Source organism: Triturus cristatus, chromosome 5_1 (genome assembly GCF_964204655.1).
Source record: "Triturus cristatus chromosome 5_1, aTriCri1.1, whole genome shotgun sequence".
In the NCBI taxonomy this organism is placed as follows: Eukaryota; Metazoa; Chordata; class Amphibia; order Caudata; family Salamandridae; genus Triturus; species Triturus cristatus.
In genome coordinates this window covers 609,623,128-609,644,437 of record NC_140587.1, presented here as the reverse complement: position 1 = coordinate 609,644,437, position 21,310 = coordinate 609,623,128, and the positions used below count along the sequence as shown (strand labels likewise).

The window sequence follows — 21,310 nt, the reverse complement described above, 5'->3', positions numbered from 1 at the left end:
ATATTACCGGCTTCCCTTATGGGGATAAACATCTGAAATTTTCTGCTTATGCAGACGATATTCTTTTATTAATTTCTAACCCCCAAACCTCTATTCCATCCTTTTTATCAGAAGTCTCTGATTTTGCGACGGTATCAGGTTACAAACTTAATGTGGATAAATGTGAAATTCTACCTCTAAATAAATTTTGTTTCCATGCAGATTTTTTGGCTTCTTCTTTTCACTGGAGTCCGATTAAGATCGAATACTTAGGTTTATGGTTCAAATCCTCTATTAAAGACACTGTAACACTAAATATAAAAAATCTACAAACGACTCTAAATGACTCTACAACTCGTTGGCATCCCTTGTTTTTATCCTGGTGGGGTAGACTAGACTCTATTAAAATGATGTTAGTTCCAATAATTTTGTTTTATCTCTCTAATCTTCCAGTTAATATCCCTAAATCCTGTTATAAAAATATTTACTCTACGTTATCAAAATTCTTATGGCAACATAAGAAAGCTAGGATGTCATTTGCTAATCTTAAATGTCCTAAACATTTGGGTGGAGTTAATTTTCTGGATTTTGCCTCATATCACACTTCATTTTTTCTTAATCATTCTGTTTCCTTATTATCTGAACATGTGTCTGATCTCACCTCTCAGCCATTATGGGTAGAGGTTGAATTGTGTCATTATCCCATATTCCCAATAAATACTCTCTCCCTATTCTTAAAAACTCAGAAAATATTTTCTCCTCTTTTCCTGGAGGGTCTAGACGATCGCTCACGTTTCTTACAATCCCCCATTTGGTATAATCCCCTTATTAAAGTTAGAAACAAGACACTTTTTTGGAAAGAATGGAAAGATCTCGGTCTTAATTGGACTCACCAACTTTTTCATGAAGGTACTTGTATCTCCTTCTCTATACTTCAATCCCGCTTTTCTATACCATTATCCTTTGAATCCAAATATAGACTATTGTGTACAGTTGCACAAAATAGTTATGATGCCCTTTCTGATTCCGTCACTCATATCAACTCTTCTCCTCTTACTCTCCCTTATTTACTTACTTCTTCCTCCGCTTCTCAAATCTATAAAAAGTTACGAGATACCTCTAGCACTCGAGATAAATCTAAAGTAGAAAAAGACTGGGAATCAGATTTAGAGGAATCGTTTTCTGTTTTAACATGGCAAAAAATTTGGACCAAGATAAGGAAATCATCCAGAGCAGCAAACACAACTCAAACGTTATTTTTTATATATAATAGACTTTTGATCACTCCTGCCAAACTACATATAATTGATCCCTCTATTCCCTCTACCTGCTGGTCTTGCTCAGCTTCACTGGCAGATTTTAAACATATGTTATTTACTTGTCCGGTGATCTATAAGTTTTGGACAAATGTGTGGAAACAGATTAATAATATTTTCTCTACCCATTTCCCCTTTACTTTTTCACATATTTTTTTAGGAGGTCTTTCAGACATATGGTCTTCCTCCATTACTAACACATCCATTATTGAGTTACTTATAGCCGTAGCGTTTCAACAAATCACTAAATCTTGGAAGGATGCCTCGAATGTTTCTTTTCAAGCTTGGTGGTATGGGGTTTGTTATCATCACAGATTAGACAGGGCCTACGTTTATCCCATTACACTTGCTATTAAACGTGACTTACTATGGTTACCCATCACAAATTTTTTAAACATATCTGCTCGATCCTTACCTTTACATACCCCTTCCACAGAAGAAGTTCCCAAACCTCCATAAAATTATTCCTGATGGTTTCATATATATATATATATATATATATATATATATATATATATATATATATATATATATATATTATGTCTTATGTTTATTTTATACATCTCTATTAGAGGAGTTTTTGTATACCAATTGTTACATTTTTAATGCATATGTTTTGTTCTATCAATTGATATTTTCTTCCCCTCTGCCTTCTATCTCTTTCCCCTCTTACTTTATTCCTTCCCCTCGCTTATGACATTTTTTGCATTTTTGCTATATTTAGATATTATGTTGTATTGTTATTCTGTTGTAATTGACATTCAATAAACTTTCCTTTAAAACTGAAGAAGAAAGGATTTCTGGTTCTGGGCACCGGACAAAATATTGTCGCGGTGAGGACTGTGGGCTCTTTTCGCTTTTATGGAAAGGCCTTCCCCGACCTTTGAGTTATTCACAGCTGTTCTGACATTGGGATGTCATCTCATCATGTATACCGAAAACGGGCTTTTAAGAGCAAGGTGACGTTTTTCCTATTAGCAGCACCATGCTGGAATGTGTCATTTAAAGACATGCTATTTGCCTGGTCATTCCGTTTTCTGGCAACAGAACCTATTGGGTATAATTGGTGCGTGGCAGAGACGATTTTGTATATTTTTATTTCAGCTGATTTCAGTAGTGAAAATGCTATATTATAAGCTTATATTGTCGTTTTGGCAGTGAGGCTGCATGTGTTCAAGGCACACCAGTGTCACATTGCAAGGAAACTCGAGTCCGTGAAAACTCATTACCAATTTGCATTTATAACAGCATTGGCATAGCCAATAGGTCTCCCCTTTGGGACCTTATAACTGTTTAGCCATGCAACAGTTAATGTTGCACCGAGGATATTGTGCTGCATAACTAAATACTTATGAGGTCCCAAAGGCGAGACCTATTGGCTATGCCAATGCTTGTTTTAATCCTAGTCTCTCTTTACCGCTTCCATCACCTGAAGTCTAAAATTACCCTTGCCTCCCTTAACCTCTATGCACTTCATAACCATAAAATTGGCCTTCCCTCCCATTACTTCTACTAACCCCTAAACTCAGCCTTACCTCCTCTATCAATCCCAGATAAATAAAAAGAAAAAAGTGCCCATGTCATTTAGAAGGCGTGCACTAGCATGGTGGACACACCTACAAAATGATGCAGGCAGCTCCATTATACGCTTTTTCCATTCTTCTTGGATACGAATAACTGACGGAAGACTTAAACAGATCCTCCCTTACAATACAAGCACAGGGCTCATGCCCACCACTGCTATAGTTCTTTCTATGCAGCTGCCGCATGGTTGCTGTATAACTTTTTAATACATTCCAATCTGACAACGTCAGAGCTATGAAGCAGTGCTGGGCGTTGTCAGATTGCAGGCTAACCGAGTGTTTAAGAGAGGATGGAACTGGAGCTCAATGCAGATTTGGCAAATTTCCACGTAAAGGGGAAGGGGGAGAGAACAGAGCACTCTACTCCTCTTCATTCCACCTGGAGGCCACCATATCATCCTTAAGGTAGGCCCTGAAAAGCTGACCCTACTATGTTCAAGAGGAAAACAGCCCTGCTCTGAAGACATGGGCTTAAGACAACTCCAGTTCGCAGAGTTCTAGTTGCCTATGCAATTGAGTAGAGAAGCGGTTGTCCGAGAGCTAAGGCGTTTTTAAAATGTCCCATACATGCAAGAACAACAAATGTTTTGCTTTTAAAAATTTAAAATTAAATATTGCTTCTCAAAAAAAGGACTCTAAAACTGAGGCGTTGCTTATACTTCGCAGAAATCCGTTGAGATTTCGCCCATTTCACAGCAAACTAATCAATAAGTTAAGTGTAAGCCTCGTGAGCTCAAAATAAAATCACCATGCGCATATTTCTTCCTAGATCACGCAAGCACAGAAAAACATTTAAAAAATCCAACAGCTTCTCAACTTCAGTTATTTCCGCCATTTTCCATCACCCCTGGCAGAGAAAATGGTGCAGCCCACAACTTTTTAATATCCAAAACATCAGATTTTTAAATAACAAAAAAGATTAATAAAACATGAGAGGTGAAAACAATAACAGACTTGTTTAATTGCACCAAAGATAAAAAAAAAATGAAATGGAATGACTTTAAAGTTCCACAGAAGTAGTTTGGAAGATTTTAAAGTGCAAAACAAGCCACGGAGTTGGAAATTGACACTAAAAACAGCAGTCTTGAAACTGTCTATCCGTGTAATTGGCCAAAAAAGGTCAAAGAACTAAAGCTTTTCTCCACATTTATCACCTCCTACTTATGTTTTGCATAAGTGAGTTGAAAATGAACATGCCTAAGGGCAGACCCGGACCATAATGTACACTTCAAGCTACTACCTTTCCTAGTCCGGTTCAAACGTTGTTTTACGCGCCGCTGAATTATTTTAGGCCTGCCTAAGTGTTAATGGCAATGTATGGGGACTGCCGTGCATAGTTGCTAAACACAATACAGCAAGTCCTCACCAGCAACATTTCACATAGAGGGAGTCCCCAAACGTAGCACACACGCTTGCCTGTTTGCGGAAACGATATGCACAATAATGAATATATCACAGGATTCAAAGCAGAGTGCAACATTCCCACTCACCTACCCTCGTTTTCAGCGTGTAAATACAAGCTGTATGGGGACCACTGGCAGATGGTTTTGGTTGCACCAAGCCTTGCTACACGAAGTGTTAGTGCATGTGCAGGTTTTTTTGATGCCACTTCCAATTTAAATCTCCTGTTTAAAACGTACCCATAAATATTTTGTAAATGGCTGCGGGGACGTTACCATAGCTGCCAACGACTTAGGAGTCAGACAACTGAGAAATAACTGGTGGTAACGATGCTGCTGTCAGTGGTCATTTCAGCATCTGCCCAGTATTACTGTTGTATGACTCCGCAAATGTTTATTAGAATGCTTCTATGATTACTAATATATCATAGCTGGTCACAGCTTCTTATCACAAGATTGTCTTTACCAGCGTGACTCTGTAAAGGCTGCTGTCAAAACTGAGGAAAAGACATGCTTCAGGGACAGCAGTGCACATGCCCTGGTATGACTAAACAAATACAAACTGTGAAAATAACGCCCAACATGAATAACAAAATAAATCCTGCTGAAAATTGTTTTGTTTTCCTTTTTTGGGACAGCAAAACCAAGCGAAAGCCAAATATAACGTGAAGGCGCACAAACAAGCACAATGAAAACTCTATTTTCATCTTGAAACATAAGCCTATTTTTCTGAGCAATATACTGCCTTATTGCAGCAGACATCGTCAGTTTCCTCAATAGGACAAAATAATAAAGATTTACAGGCATGTTACACTGGAGCAGCTGAGCGTGAGGAGAGTCTTCCCACGCCACTGTATAAACAGAGAAGCGCAGGCACGCTAATTAAAACCAGATGGCCCCTGCACGCCCGCTGCTGGCTCCCGAGAGCAAAACGCTCTGGCAGTAAACATTTCCCAAGAAGCTGGAACATCCACATGCCTTTGGCCAATTGCGTACTAAAGCCAGACGCAAAGGCCAATAGTGTGTGAGTACCACATGCACGAGCTTCTTCAAAAGCTGAAGAAAGCTGAAGTGATTCCAAGAGGTCGATTTCCTATAGCAGCGCATGCGCTGCCCTAGGCTCGACCTAAAAATGTTAAAGATTAACTGATGTTTTGGCAGCAGCAACGCCAGTATTCACTAAAATTCAATTGGTGATGCCTAAAGCACTGTTATAAATTTGGTGCCTCACATTTATGTGAGATATGTTATGCAATGTGTTTGGGTAATTTCAATGTCTTTTCATGCCACAATGCTATTTGTATTCATGTGCCTCATTTAAGTTCCTGCCAAACGCGTAGTGTTTCCTTTATGTTGACTGATCAGTGAAATTTTACATGTACCTCCCTACTAAGATGTAGTCAGATTGAGAAAGGCTGCAAGACACCTGCAACGCGTCTCTGATGGTTCTTTTAACTTGCTGGGTCGAGGAAGGCCCACTGCATTAAAGAGTTTGAATACTTTCAGTCTTCGTGTGTGTTTAAAAAAAACCTTGGTAAAGAAAACGTGAGCGGAAGGAAAATATCATATGGGATAGTAAAGTTTGTTTCTCAGAAAAGCACTTATGCAAAAATTCACTATTCTGTCTGACTCTTGTTGGTTGCAGAATCAATATGCCCTGTGCCTTGTTGAATGCCTTCAGTGAACTCTTTTTCATCCCGATAGCAGATGTTTCCCAATTTACATTATTCTCTTTTTTCCTAGTTTTTAACTTGCATTTTTATCTGTGTTAAGGTATGTTTTTATTTACTTTATATTAAATTGATTCCCATATTACTGCCCCTTTAGAGGTACTCTTTAATTACCTTAATATGAGTTTGCTCTTTGTTTTCTTTATTTTCATTATATTAGTGTTTTCATCTAACTTGACATTGCTGATGTCCACTTCATTAGCGACTCCTTTTAATAGTCTTCCTTCCGATTCTTTCACTGTTCTGTGCCTCCACAGGGATTGTGCGGGCAATCTAGCACAGTGGCTAGATACTTTAAGCTCAAGTCAAACTTCTTACGCTGTTCACTCCAGTCAATGGCATTTATATGATAAAGTATTTTTATAATTTTCAACAATCTCACTCCACAAAGGATCTTCCACCATCCACGCTTGTTCCAAGTCAGCCACTTACCTCTTGTCTGTTCTGCACAGCAGCTTCGATAATCCAGCTGGTTAAGCTGGTGCTCTTGTATTGTGTTTTCTATGGGGGGGAAAGTGCAATCTCAGGGCAATTTAAGCCCAATGTATCTGTTGTGCCTCTGGTGGGTATCCAAAGTTCCATCTTTCCACTCTCGGATTCTCACATCTTCCAAGTGAGAGGGGTAACAAAGTTGTACCTGTTGCATTTTCTGGTCTCCTCATTGCCTGCTAAATTGTAGTCATTTTGATGTTTCATTCATGTTTCAGGGCCATCGGATGCAGCTAAAGTTCCTAAAGGCCTATTACATGTGTTTTTGGGTTGTATTAGTGGCCATGTACCACAGGAACAATTTCAGATCTTCTGGAAATATGGAAATATGAAAATAGACCTTGTATACGTCGCTTGTATCAAAAAGTTATTCTAAGGTCATTAGGATCTCTTCTCTTACGGAGACAACACCCACAACCTCTGGCAGCTGAGTAAAGCTGGCGGAAGTCGTCCTAGCCCACTTACGCGACCGAACCATCAAGGCTGTAGTAGAACAAGGTGGAGGTTTGGCCAAGGGAAATGAAAAAGGAATAACAAATTGGGGAGAAGAAAACGGGTGTTGGCGCCATCCTGGTGCAGACGGGCTTGCCTTAGCGTGCCTTTGATGATTATACTCAATGCTTGAGATACAAAAATCCCCGCTTCGTCAGGATAATCACATCACTACTCACACATCCAGTAAATGCTGCTACTAAACAAGTTATTGGATGTCCTGTAGCTCACTGGAGGCCTGGAAGCCAAAAAGGCCACCACAGAGTTCTTACACAGTGGAAGAACACACACCCTGGGCATAGATAATAGAGGTGCAGCAGCACTGGGGTCCAGTGTGCCATGCACTGACTGCAATTACTTTATATGTTACCACTCAGATAACATTTTTAACACCATTATGGGGACGGACTCGGTTTACTTCTTTTTCTTTGGAAGGGCATGAGAGTGGCGAAAGGGGCGATGAAAATTGACAGCTCAACATTCTAACACCCATAGTGGAGCAGCCGGGAGTCTGCATCCATATACTGCCAGGCATCTGTTTGTGATGAGCTGCTCTGTAGTTGGATGGGTGCATGGCAGTCATCCAATTACAAACCAGTCTGGCCCAAGTGTTTTAGGACAGAGCAGTGCTAATACATGCCATACACAGGAGAGCTAGACAGGATAGACATGAGTAGCAGATAACACATAATTGACAGTGAGCCTGTCCATGTGCGATGGAAGAGCTGGCCGATGTAGCTCAGAGTTGTGGCATACGCATTTAAGATTAGCAAGTGAGAGGGACTATTTGTAATTAGGAGATTTGGACATCAACCGGCCCAACGCCCTACAGTGGAAGCTGTAGACAATGCTTATAGCTTAAAGTGAGAAATGGAAAACTGGATAATAAAAAGAAATAATGCATCAGTTATTGAGAACATAATTAAATTACCAGAGCCTAAAGAGAAACATGTTTAGATTTACTACAAAAAAAGTAATATGGTTGGATGTTTTATCGTTTCCAACATAGGCATGCTCATGCTGTTTTTCCATATTAACCTTCTCTAGTCTGCAAATGTTGAAAGTGCCACTGTAAACTCAGTTAATTCCATGTTAGGGTGTTATGCTTGTCCTAAACGCTCGTCTGTGATTAATCTGTCATGGAAATGCAGACTCAGCTTTCTACCCCTCCGAGGTGGGTAAACCGAATACCTTTACATCAGGTAATAGCAGTGTTTAATTTGAGCTGCTGGATTCCAGTGCTTGCACCAGAACTTAATTGTCAACACCAGCACTTATGACAGTCTGCAACATAGTGGAGCTGCTTGTCTAATTTAGAGACATGCACAACATTTGTTTTCAGCCCAAAAGGTGTGAGAATTGCTTGTGGGCTAAAAGTTAAAACTGTGGGGGCGTTAAAATGCTGGACAATAGGCGTCCCGCTGTGTCTCTGAATGGTCTCCTTGCAATTGGGACAAGAGGAAGCGTTTCCCTACCCTAGGCCTCCAGACACCATCCCCGAGAGGCCCGGGAGGGGACATCTCCCATGGACCCTAATTGCAAGGAGACACCTTTCTTTTACTTGGATTGGCTGGGAAAAAACAGGACACGATCGGTGCGGGCCCCATGCTGGTAGGCTGAGTGTGAGGCCCTGGCCAGCTACCCACACTGCCCATGCCTAGCGCCGGCCCTGGCTGGCGCGGTCTGTTTGGGGGCATAAAGCAGTGTAATTTAGAGGTTTTGCCAACCACTGAACAATGTAGACCTCAATTTAGATCTTTGTGGAGCCTCCCTTAGAGGTACCTCTAGCTTTCTATGACAAGGCAGTGATGGGGTCATGGATTGCGCTGGTTAGATGCCAGAATTACCACCTCTGTCAGCAGCCCGCCGCCTGAATCTTACATGGGCAATCAATCAATCAGGGAACTGTAGAGGGCACTACTCACCAATGAGGGTCTCAAGGCACCGGGTGAGTAAAGTGGAGTGGAAGGATGCCACTGTGGCAGACGTGCAGCCCAACATCTCAGACCTGCTGAAAGCCCCCGTTTTCCATGCACTGTGGAAAGGTTCTAAACAGCTTGCACTCAAAGGCCCGCGTTAGCTAGACCCTCTGGCACTCCCAGGGAAGGTAATTATGAGATTAAATGAGGTCCTGGGGAATGACAGAGTTTGCACCTACACAGCCATTAAAATGTCTGTGCTTGCACAACCACTCTTGAGACCTGCTACTTCCTTAGAATTCTCTTGCTACGGCCTGTCCACCCTGGTACTCAAGGACAATGTCCACCAATGGCCATGGTCAGAAGGATAGCGAGGTAGTGGAGGGGTTTGGATCTGAGCTATCAAAGAAGAGACGGGGAAGGGGAAAGGGAAAGGGATATGGAAGGACAAGGAGAAGAAAACTTGTATACTTCTACAAAACTGAGAATCCACATCTTCAGTCTTGTTTTATAAACCAGCTAGAAATTTCAAGCTCCGCTGCAGTTCACCCATGCCCTTCCCTTTCCTATTCTTTCTCCAGCCCCTTTGCTACATCTTCTACATCTAAAATTGCAGTCCAAAGAGCCCACTCGAGCAGCGTGAGAAAGGAACAAACGCTGTAATTAGACATTGAACACACTGGTATTAGTGATCTTTGAAGCTCACTTTGCAACAATTTGCTTGAGATTGCTTGAAAGATCCATAATTCACATTTGAGAACCTGATGGATGGAAACATCTAAATAAAGAACTGGTCCATCACACGCGCTTAGTTGTTTGAAGATAACATTAACACACAAAGATGAGCAAAGCTAGGTGTGACGTAGATCAGTGTTAATGGAAGCCTACCTGCAGTGAAGTTCAGCGGCAAGGAAACATCTTCTGTGCTTGTCAGTGTGAGTAAATTCTCTCCACTTGTGATATAGGTCAACTGCTCAAATCCGAGACACGTACCCCAGATTGGGAAATAATCCCCTCTATCATTTGCCTTAAGAAAGCAAACAACAAAACAAGTGATAGTTCTGAGCAATAGTTACAGATTGACAACAAAGGAAGTGTCAGTTATCCAGGATGCTTAGGATTTTTAACATTGCAAATATTGGCATCGATCAAGATTTAATTAGTGCACTTAATTTGGTAGACCAGCTGGGAAATGCTATTTGGGAGCAACAAGAAGTGAATGGCACAAAACGAAAGTAACAATACCAGGCTGTGACATTAATATTTATATGTCTTTTGGAGGATGCAAGGGAGAGATGTGTTTTGCTGGAACCAGCCAGTACACAGACTTGTATGTTTACCTATGCAGGGGTATAGCTTAGTCAGTGACATTCTGGGGGGGTGTATCTCACATCTTCCAACTAGAAAACAGAAGTGGGCTGCAGGGTGGAGGGTGGGATGACTATGGTTTGGGGTGGACTGTTTCCATGGCGAACAGGGTCAGTACTGATTTGCATTAGGAATTAGATGGGCCTCTGTCTAGAGACCCACACAGCGCAAATCTTGAGCGACTGCCACTGGTTGGAATGGATAAGTTACTTACCTGTAATCCTAGTTATCTTCCAGGGGTATACTTATCAAAGTCATAAGCACTGAAAGGTCTCGGCCTTGTGCGGGACTTTCAGAGCATATACAAGAATGCATACATATATTAATGTATGTTTAACCCAAATCTAGTCAGCAGTACGTGAAACACACACACACACATAATAATATATATATATATATATATATATATATATATATATATATATATATTATCTACTGGCGGTCGCCAGTAGATAGTTATAGTTAGGACCGTGTTTCCATAGGAAATCCGCAACATTCTATTTGGAATAACTTTGGCGCCGGTTGACGAATCCTCGCGAATTTTTCAAAACTAATGGGGCGCTACGCTCCGCTCCTACCCTGAAAGTCTCGGGGGGATTCGTCAAGCGGGGGCTGAGAAAAAAGGGGGGTCCCAAAACGCGTTTTCCCCATGCATTTTCCCATAGGACCTTTAGTCCGAGCTACAGCCCGAAAGGCTGAAAAGAATTACTTGAAATTGGGCAGAGAGGTAGTCCTCAGGTCAGGGATGTGCCTTTTGCAGGTCTGGTGTAAATCTGTTCAGTAGGTCCTGAGAAAATAGCATTTAAATCAATATATATATCTATAGGCGCGCTCCGTGCGCTTACGGTAAGCTTACCGTACGCGTACGGTGCCGTGCGCGAGCTCAATTCTGATTGGTGGTTACATGACTGTAAACATTCGAATCGGTCGAAATCAGAAAGTATCGGCCGCCATTTTCTGTCTCTCGCACTGAAAAACAAAGGTTGATAACATGAAAAGGGGGCAACGAAGAGAGTTGCAGACCCCCTAGCGTTCATCAGGGGGTTCACGAAGGACCAAAAAGTATGAAAAATAAATTTAATAATTACAAAAAAAAATCGCGGATTGCGCGTACGGTAAGCTTACCGTACGCGTACGGTAAAAAAAAAAAATAATAATTAACAATCACATTTAATATATAAATCTAAGGACCCCCAAGGGAGAAAAAAACAATTGATATTTTGTAAAAAATGGCGAGGCGTGCACGGTACGAAATGCGCAACGTGGGCGCTCGGTGCGCGAAGGGCACCGAGTGCCCACAGCGCGCGCACGGTGCGCGAAGCGCACCGTGCGCACAAAAATTACAAATAAATACATAACTTAGCATTTAAAAAACCGTACAAATTCACTGAAAAAACCATAGGTTTCACACACGTTATAGTTAGGAATTAGCATTTAAAAAACCTTGCAAATTCACTTAAAAAACCATAGGTTTCACACAAGTTATAGTTAGCTGTACATTTCACTCGTAAAAAACCAATGAAATTCCACGTTATAGTTAGATCAGGTAACTATAACTTGCGCGACCGCAATGCACAATGTGTCATTTCAGATGTCATCATTGATGTCATGAGTGATGTCACTGACCATGTCATAAGTGATGTAATATGTGACGTCATCAGCAGTGCATTGCGGGGGCGCAAGGTATAGTTACCTGATCTAACTATAACGTGGAATTTCATTGGTTTTTTACGAGTGAAATGTACAGCTAACTATAACTTGTGTGAAACCTATGGTTTTTTAAGTGAATATATATATATATATACACACACAAATAGGCAAAATTGCATTGTATTTTTCATTTAAAATAATACATATCTATTTAACATTTCTGTAACATAGAAACATACACTCTTTCACTGTTTCAACATAGCCTTTATTTCCTAGGAAAAAGGCAAGGTAATAGCAGGCAGTTAGCCCATAGGCTGCATAGAGAAAACACTACAGGCTAAAATTGGTGCTGTGTCTTTAAGACCTCCAAAACCTCCAACCTAATCATCATGCCCCACAGGCGACAGTTAGGTCAGGTCTTTCTTTCGGTGTATTACACTGTGTAGTAAAGGTAAGGAGACAGAGTGCTATTGGTATTCGTATGGGGAGGTGGGAGGGCTGCTTTTTACTTTGATGAGTATACCCCTGGAAGAGAACTAGGATTACAGGTGAGTAACTTATCATTCTCTTCCAGGGAATACTCATCAATGGTTATAAGCACTGAATAGAATAGCAAGCCCATCTCCAGAATCCTGCTGGCGTACACCACTATATCTAGTACACCCTGAGGCTAAATTACCAAACAGATTCCTTAAAGAGGTTTGCCCAAACTGAGCATCCGCCTGAGTAGCAGAATCTAGACAGTAGTGGTGAGCAAAAGTGTGTGCTGATCGCCACGTAGCAGCTTTACATATCTCTACAATGGGTAAATTTCTGAGAAACAACCTTAGGCAGAAAACTAGGGTTGGTTCTCAGGACAACTCTGTTAGCATGGAAAATGAGAAAAGGTTCTTTAGAACATAGCGCTTGGATCTTTCTAACTCTGCGTGCAGAGAAAATTGCCACTAAGACAGCGGCCTTCCACGTCAGGTGCTACAGTGATGAATTTTGTGAATGGGTTCGAAGGGAGGACCAATCAATGTAGAAAGGACTACATTGGGCTCCCAAGAAGGAGAGGGAGACCAAACCAGAGGATAGACGTTTCCAGCCCTTCAAGGAAGTCTTTAGCCACTGGCATATGAGAAAAAAGAAACCTGAGTGGGCGATTTTCTATATGCTGTAATTGCTGCCAAGTGCACTTTTATCAAAGTTAACTGGAGACCTTATTTAGCCAAATACAAAAGGAATGTGAGAATAACCTGTTCCTGTCCAAGGAAGGGATTATGGCCATAGGTAGAAGCGCTTCCATTTGAAAGCGTATGCCTTCCACCTAGATGGTCTCCTCGCTTCTTTCAGAATATTCCGGACCGCCTGTGTGGTGTCTCAGAAAGGTAAAGAAGGTCCAGATACCACCACCGACGAGGTCAACCTGGTGCGATCAGTATCATCTTGGTTCTGGATCTGGAGAGTTTGTTGATCACCAGTGGTATGAGCAGAATTGGTGGAAAAGCGTAGAGTAATGTATCTGGCCAATCGATCAAAAGTGCATTCCCTCGAGAGCCTGGTTGGGGAAACCTGGATGTGAAGGCGCGGCATTTTGTGTTCGTTGTATCTGCAAAGAGATCGATGTTTGGAGAACCCCATCATTGAAAAATGTCCTGTGCGGCTTTGTTGTTTAGCACCCAGTCGTGCTTTTCAACAAACTTGCGGCTTAGTGAATCCATGTTCAAATTGAGGGTATCTGGTAGGTGGATCGCAGATATGGTCAATTTTCTCACCAGTAGCCATTTCCAAATGGCTTGGGCCTCCTGCAACAGTGGTCTTGACCTGGTCCCTCCCCGTTTGTTTAGGTACTACATGGTTCTGTTATTTTCTGCCTGAACTGACAGGGAGCGTGCCTAGATGGAACGGAAGAATGAGTTGAGCGCTAGGTGTACAGCTCTTAGTTCCAACATACTGATGTGGTATCCCTTCTCCGTTACTGACCACATCCCCTGAACTTGGGGAGAACCCATGTGTGCTCTCCAGTCCTAGAGGTACCCATACGTGATGAGGGTCTGGCTGGGAAGATCCTGATGGAAGGGGAATCCTTTCAACAAATGGTGATGTTGCATCCACCATTTCAGGGATTCTTTGACTATCTGAGGAAGAGTTATAGGGTCCTACCAGCGGTTCGAGATCTGAGACCACTGATCCTCTAATGCCTGCTGAAGAGGTCACATTTGCGATGCAGGAAGCCATGGAACCCAGCAGAGAGGATACTTGTCTGGCCCAGGCATGAGGTGTGCGGAGGAGTGTGTGACATTTGTTGTTGTTTGAGGCTAACCTCTCGTCTGGACACACTCCTACATCTGCAGTGTCCAGAACCGCACTTAGGTAGTGAATCCTCTTGGTTGGATTGAGAATGGACTTTTTGTAGTTAACGTACACGCCCAACCGACTTAATACTCGAATGCAGGATTGTAGGTGTTCTTGCAGTACACAGGGTGAAGCACTCTTGAGCAAGCAGTCGTCCAGACAGGGATAGATGAAGATTTTTTGCTTTCATAGAACAGCTGCTACCACCGCCATGCATTTTGAGATCGTGCAAGGGCTGACTTCAGCCTGAAAGTAAGGACCTTGAACTGGAAGTGCTCTAATGCCACCTGAAACTGTAGAAATTTCCAGTGTTTCCGGGAAAACGGTAAATGAAAAAACGATTCCTGAAGGTCGATGGAGTACATCCAGTCTCCTTGATGAAGATGTGGAGCAATTTGATGTAGAGCCAAATTCCTTTGCGGACTACCTTCTATAAGAGTCTGAGATTGAGTATAGGCCTGTACTCCGTGGTTGGACCTTTCTCTAAAACAAGATAGTAGTGAGAGTAAATCCCCTGTCGTTGTTGTGGCCAGCAAACTTTTTCGATGGCTTGTTTTTCTTAAGGATGGTTACCTCCGCCCGAAGCTGTTCTTGTTGATGGACCGATGATCTTCGAGGAGGGTCTGCTGGAGGAGGGGATTTGCATCTGATTGAGTAACCATTCTGCATAATATTTAGCACCCATGTGTCCTTTGTGATTTTGTGTCACTCGTCCAGATGCACCATTAAACTTCCCCCACCGGAGTGTCAAACAGAGCTGGGGGAAGCAAGCGCGTATTGCTTTGTCTGCTGCTTAGCAGAGCAAGCTGACTGTTTGGAAGGTCCCCGTCCCTGTCCTGGTCGAAGCAGTTGATAATGAGACCTGGATGCAGTTGCGAGGCCCAGGGGGGGGGGGTTTGAACCCTCTGTTGATACTGGCAATGGTCGTAAGAGTGGTATCTGTGCCTAAAGTCTTTGCGTTTCTCTAGGCCCACCACCTTCTGTCAAGTTCAGACTTCATTCTGGTCATCTCATCATCAGCATGCGTGCCGAACAGTGAAGACCAACTGAAGGGCAGGTTAAGAATCCTGTGTTGGGCTTCAGTTTTCAGACCCGTAAGCTGTAGCCAAGAGAAGCGCCTAACGCAGATGCCATGGGAGTATCCATGAGCCCCCAGGTCCAAAGCATCCGCTGCTGCACTTATTACCTGGTTTGCCACCAATCCTCCTTCCTGGAGGATTTCCTGGAAATCCTGCTAATCTTCTCTTGGTAGTTTCTCCATAAATCTTAAGAGGGAGTCCCATAGTACTCTATCGTACCTTCCCAGAAGTGCTGAGGCACTAGCGACTTTCATATATGAAGCAGAGGTGCTACACATCCTTTTCCCCAAGGGAATCCATCTGCTTACTGTCCTTGTCAGGTGGCAATGTGGAGGAAGACGCCCCTGGGGGCGCTTTTCTTGCTGCTGCCACTATGACTGAGTCTGGAAGAGTATCAGATCTCAGAAAAAGTGGACCCTGGTCTGGAGCTTTGTATTTTTTGGCAATGCACGATAGTGCTGACCCTACTGATGCCAGTGTAAGAAAGCTTTGAAGAGCCGGTTCAAGTAGCCCAGGTATCAGTTGAATTAGAGGTTTAGTGCACGATCTGTGATGCAGAGTTTCAAATATGATTGATGCCGAGGTGGTTGCAGTTGGCATCTCAATTATAAGCTTTGCCGCATCTTTACCTAGAACCTCACTAAACATGATGATATCACCCACTGTTGAAACTCTTGCAGGAGGGTTTGCAGACAGTGTAGGCAAATATTCTTCTACAGAGGATCTCAAAGTGTCTGTAGACCAGGATGGAGACCTGTGTCTATTTCCCCGAGGTCTGGAGGATTGCGGCTGACGGGACCTTGAAGGAGATCGCCTATGTGGGGTTCTAGACTGAGGTCTTCTTGGTGAAGTAGGCCATGGCAGTCATGGAGACCCTTGAGGAGATCTTGTGACCAGTGTAGCTGGATGAGCCACCCCAGTGGAGATTCGAGACGGCAAAGATGTTTGAGAGTAGCCCGATCATGGACTTCATCTTCGCACTCTCCACTCCTTCACACTCTTCAGCCACCTCTGTGAGAGATTAACCGGTAATGTCTGTTGGTGAAACCTGCATAATCCTAAAGTCTGGAGAGGATGTTGTTCTCTTTAACGCTGACCCTCTAGATCTCGATCTCTGCGAATCCACAACTTGCACCTAGCTCGACGCTGGTGCAGGTGAGTCAGAAGTTCTCAGTCTTTTTGCTGGTAGAGAAGCATGGAAAGACAACGGTCTCGACGTCAATCTCCTAGAGGCTGAGTGTCTTCGACTGATGTCGAACATTTCAGCCTAGATTTGAGTGAGGCTCTCGACGTTGAGTGTCTATGGCCCAATGTTGGAGGGGGCTTCAACATCGAGTGTCCAAGCCTAGATGAAGGTGAGGCTCTCGACGCTGAGTGTCTATGACTTGCTGTCGGAGTGGTTTTCGACGACCACCATTCATGCCTGCGCGGAGAGGAGAACCTCAAGGTTGAATGCCTGTGTTTTGCCGTCAGTGGGGAACCCGACCTAGACCGTCGTTGTGGAATTGTCAACGTCGATTGGTGCAGCAGCGATGTTCTCGACGCTGACTCAAGTTTAGATTTAGACTTACTTAGTGCCATTTGCGACAACGATCTTCTCCATGTCGACTTTGTATTAGCCGATGGGCCTGAGGTCGACTGTGTTGTCGGCGACTGTTCTTCCGATGTCGGTCATGGCAAAGCCCTTCCTGTCAATAATTTTGATACGACAGTGAGCATAGAGGTATATTCAAGGCTGATTTCTTCTTCGACAGTGAGGCAGACCGGTGTCTCCTTCTTATGCCTTTTCTTTCACTTTTTCTATGCTTAGACCATGCTTGAGAGCAGGGCTCTTTAGAAAGTTGTTTGTTGCCTTCCAGGCTACTTGCAGATCCTTGTCCTTTCTCCTGCATGGCATGCAGCTTGATTCTTTCCCTGTCACGTAGAGTCCTCCTGGAAAGTTGTTGGCAGTAATAGCACTGGGTGGTGTGAGGATGGCAAACACACAATGCAGACAGAGTGTGCGTCTGATTCAAAATTAAAAAAAGTGCTTTTATATAACATGCAGAAACATTTCAGCTCAGTGCATTAGATCAGATCACTGCATAGACATATATTATTAAAAGTTTTAAGAAACATTTATGGTTCTTCCCCGCCAATTACAATGCTAGTAGTTAACTCAAAGGCAAGTCCATAGTCATGTAAACCCTATATGTGACCTAGAGTTTTATCACAGATGGAACAACATTACAGTCAATTAAATCAGTAATAAGAAGTGCTTGTTCAGTGCACGTCCTGAAATCAAGTATTTAAAAGTGAGCTTATATGTGATAAAGTAAAAGCAGGCTCTGTGCAATAAAATATTTGACTAGAATCACACGATTTGAACAAGAAGGGAAGTTGGATTCATTCCACAACATCTGGTTTCACATTTTGAAATTCAGCCACCAGATGGGTATCTCTGTCTCTGTTCTTTCTCATACCTTTACATCAAAAGTCACTGTTTTCTATTTCATTCTTGGCTCACAATGAGAAAAACCAACAAAGAGATAGGAGACCAGACCCCGCCTCCCCAGACTCCACTAACAAGCCAATAAATCATTTATTTGGAGGGGGTGTCATACGCCAAACACCCCCCTTGAAGCTACGCTGACTAAGGACTGAGCTGAGAACAGGAATTTCTAAGTCTGTATTATTTATTGTCCCAATGTCATTTGTTGGCTCATGTATATATACACACAATGTTACTGTTATTGTTTGCTTTATGTGTGATCACTGCAGACACTGAACATGCTAGCATTCTTGTCTTTATCTTGACGCCTATTTGTACATTTTGCCCATGGTTCAATATCATAGTGGATTTGTGGAGGTTTGCTGATGTTCTGTCGTTTTTAGGTCGAACCTAGGCAGCGCACATGCGCTGTCTGCAAGACATGCTGTATACGAAGTGTAATTAAGCCGGCTGCTTACCATAGGTTGACTTCAGCATCGCTCTTCTTTGCTGCCTGCTCATTGGTTCACACTCCAGATACATCACTTCCGTTTGGAGCTCAGAAACACCGCTCAACTACATATTAATTCCCCTTAACTAATGGCCGTGTGTGTTGATGCAGGTACTATTTCTTCTTTGGCACGTCCATTTATGGGTAATCGCTGCATGTTTTGTTCCCGCTTCGGCTGCGCAACTGCCGTGGCACTTCATTATTATAATTAGCCGACTGTTGCACGCTTCATTAATGAGCGTGACTGCCGCCGCGCTTCATTATTATAACTAGCCGACTGCCACTGCACTTCTTCTTAAAGTACGGCGGCGTGTGAGAAAACACTGTTATTTAGTGATAAGCAACATTACACTATTGCTGAAGGGGAAAAGGGGGCAGATTGTATCCCCGTGAGGGAGAACAGATATAACTCTTAGCATTGGCGGCCTTCCTGCCCCCCAGCACCAGAGGCGACCCACAAATGGGGGCAGGCTTGTCTGTGAGACCATTATACCTCGCTAGTACAAGCTAATATTCAAAGATACCTAAAGTGGTATACGTTTCTATAGAGAGCCCCAGGCATGTGCAATAAACCAGTGCTTTATTTCAATCCAGGGCTACCAAAGGATGAGCGTTTTTTCCCTACCATTGACAGGTCTGGTGGCTCAGTGGACTAAAGCAGCCACTGCAGGGGCCTGTGTTCGACCTCATGGTCACAGGTTCAAATCCCGGCGGGTCCACTCAGCCTTTCATCCATCTGAGGTCAATAAAATGAGTACCATTGAGTTGGGTAACAATAAACATCTGTTATTCAGCGCCAGGACACCTATGGATAATCGTGCGCTTTACAAAATACACCTGTTATGTTACCACGCGATGTTAAGAATTAATCGACCTGGCAAAAGTGGCCTCACCCAGGTGCTGTAAGGGGACATGGTAAGAGGATGTCTGCTGTATGGCTATAATCATGTAGTCCGCTTTCATCTTGGTTCATAGTTGCTGGTGAACACTCCTGATCCTCCATTGTCACCTGCAGAACTTCCATAGTGTATACATTTCTACATGACACACATATATTCTCTTTGGGGAACTCTTTTTTTTCTCTTTGGGCTGGCTGGGGAATTGTGTCACGGATGCACAGCTTTGCGCTCTCCGTTGCATCGGGATTGTGGCAGTTATGTGGGAGTCATCAGAGTTCACCATGAAATCTTACTTACAACTTTCAGGAAAACAGAACCAGTATCTAACATACATGTGTGATTTTTCATATGCGGTTGAATATTATCTGTTACTGTGCATGTTTGATTGTGCTTATGTGTGTGTATGCGCATATATGTATGTGCATACTTGTCTGTGTGTATGTCTGTACGACTGCACGCCAGCATGCCTACGTGTGTGTGATTGTGCTTTGGTGTGTGTATCTGTAGGAGCGTGCATGTGTGGGTAACTATGTAGAACTGTGTTGGTGTATGCATATGTATGTGAGTGTATGTATATATATATATATATATATATTATCTACTGGCGGTCGCCAGTAGATAGTTTTAGTTAGGACCGTGTTTCCATAGGAAATCTGAAAATTCTATTTTGAATAACTTTGGCGCCGGTTGACGAATCCTCGCGAAATTTTCAAAACTAATGGGGCGCTCCGTTCAGCTCCTACCCTGAAAGTCTCGGGGTGATTCCTCAAGCAGGGGCCGAGAAAAAAGGGGGGTCCCAAAACAAGTTTTCCCCATGCATTTTCCCATAGGACCTTTAGTCGAAGGTACAGCCCAAACGGCTGAACAGAATTACTTGAAATTTGGCAGAGAGGTAGTCCTCAGGTCAGGGAAGTTCCTTTTGCATATATGGAGTCAATCTGTTCAGTAGTTCCTGAGAAAATTGCAGTTAAAGCACATAAATATCTATAGCCGCGCACGGTACGCGCACCCTAACGTGCGCGAGCGTAATTCTGATTGGTGGTTACATGTCAGTCAACGTTCGAATCGGTCGACATCAGGAAGTGTCGGCCGTCATTTTGTTTGTTGTGGGTGCGAGAGTGAAAAAGAGAGGTGGCGAACGTGAAAAGGGGGCAGGGTAGAGAGTTCTTGAGCCCCTAGCCTTTGTCAGGGGGTCCCTAAAGGACCCCGAAGGGTGAAAAAACATTTTATTTATTTATTTATTTTAAATCGCGGGGTGCGTGCACGGTGCGCGCACGGTGAAAAACCATTAAAATTTTTTTTTAAAAATTAGCATTTAAAAAAAACGTACAAATTCACTTAAAAAACCATAGGTTTCACACATGTTATAGTTAGGTGGACATTTCACTCGTAAAAAACCTATGAAATTCCACCGTTATAGTTAGTTCAGATAACTATAACTCGTGCGACCGCCACTCTATCACAAGGATGAGGTCATCAGTGATGCCACTGACCATGTCATGAGTGATGAAATATGTGACGTCATGAGCACTGGATTGCGGGTGCGCGAGTTATAGTTATCTGAACTAACTATAACGGTGGAATTTCATTGGTTTTTTACGAGTGAAATGTCCACCTAACATGTGTGAAACCTATGGTTTTTTAAGCGAAAATATATATATATTACCTACTGGCGGTCGCCAGTAGGTAGTTATAGTTAGGACCACGTTTCCATAGGAAATCCGCAACATTCTATTTTGAATAACTTTGGCGCCGGTCGACGAATCCTCGCGAATTTTTCAAAATAGGTGGGGCGCTACGCTCCGCTCCTACCCTGAAAGTCTCGGGGGTGATTCGTCAAGCGGGGGCTGAGATAAAAGGGGGGTCCCAAAACGCGTTTTTCCCATGCATTTTTCCATAGGACCTTTAGACAGGGCTACAGCCCGAACGGCTGAACAGAATTACTAGAAATTTGGCAGAGAGGTAGTCCTCAGGTCAAGGAAGTGCCTTTTGTAGGTTTGGTGTAAATCTTTTCAGTAGATTCTGAGAAAATAGCCTTTAAATCAATATATATATCTGAGCCAGCTTACGGTGCGCTTACGGTACGCT

At 43.0% G+C, this 21,310-nt stretch overlaps 2 protein-coding genes across 2 annotated transcripts in view; one reads left to right on the top strand and one right to left on the bottom strand.

Moving 5' to 3' along the window:
* The window catches only part of GGH (gamma-glutamyl hydrolase), a 161,202-nt gene that overhangs the window by 55,313 nt on the left and 84,579 nt on the right, over nucleotides 1-21,310 (bottom strand). The window contains exon 5 of the mRNA XM_085605539.1: nucleotides 9,797-9,935. Coding sequence (XP_085461665.1) covers nucleotides 9,797-9,935 — 139 coding nt within the window. The remainder of the gene's footprint in view (nucleotides 1-9,796; nucleotides 9,936-21,310) is intronic.
* Nucleotides 1-21,310, top strand: part of LOC146831274 (uncharacterized) — a 210,733-nt gene that overhangs the window by 152,613 nt on the left and 36,810 nt on the right. The gene's annotated exons all lie outside the window — the stretch shown is intronic.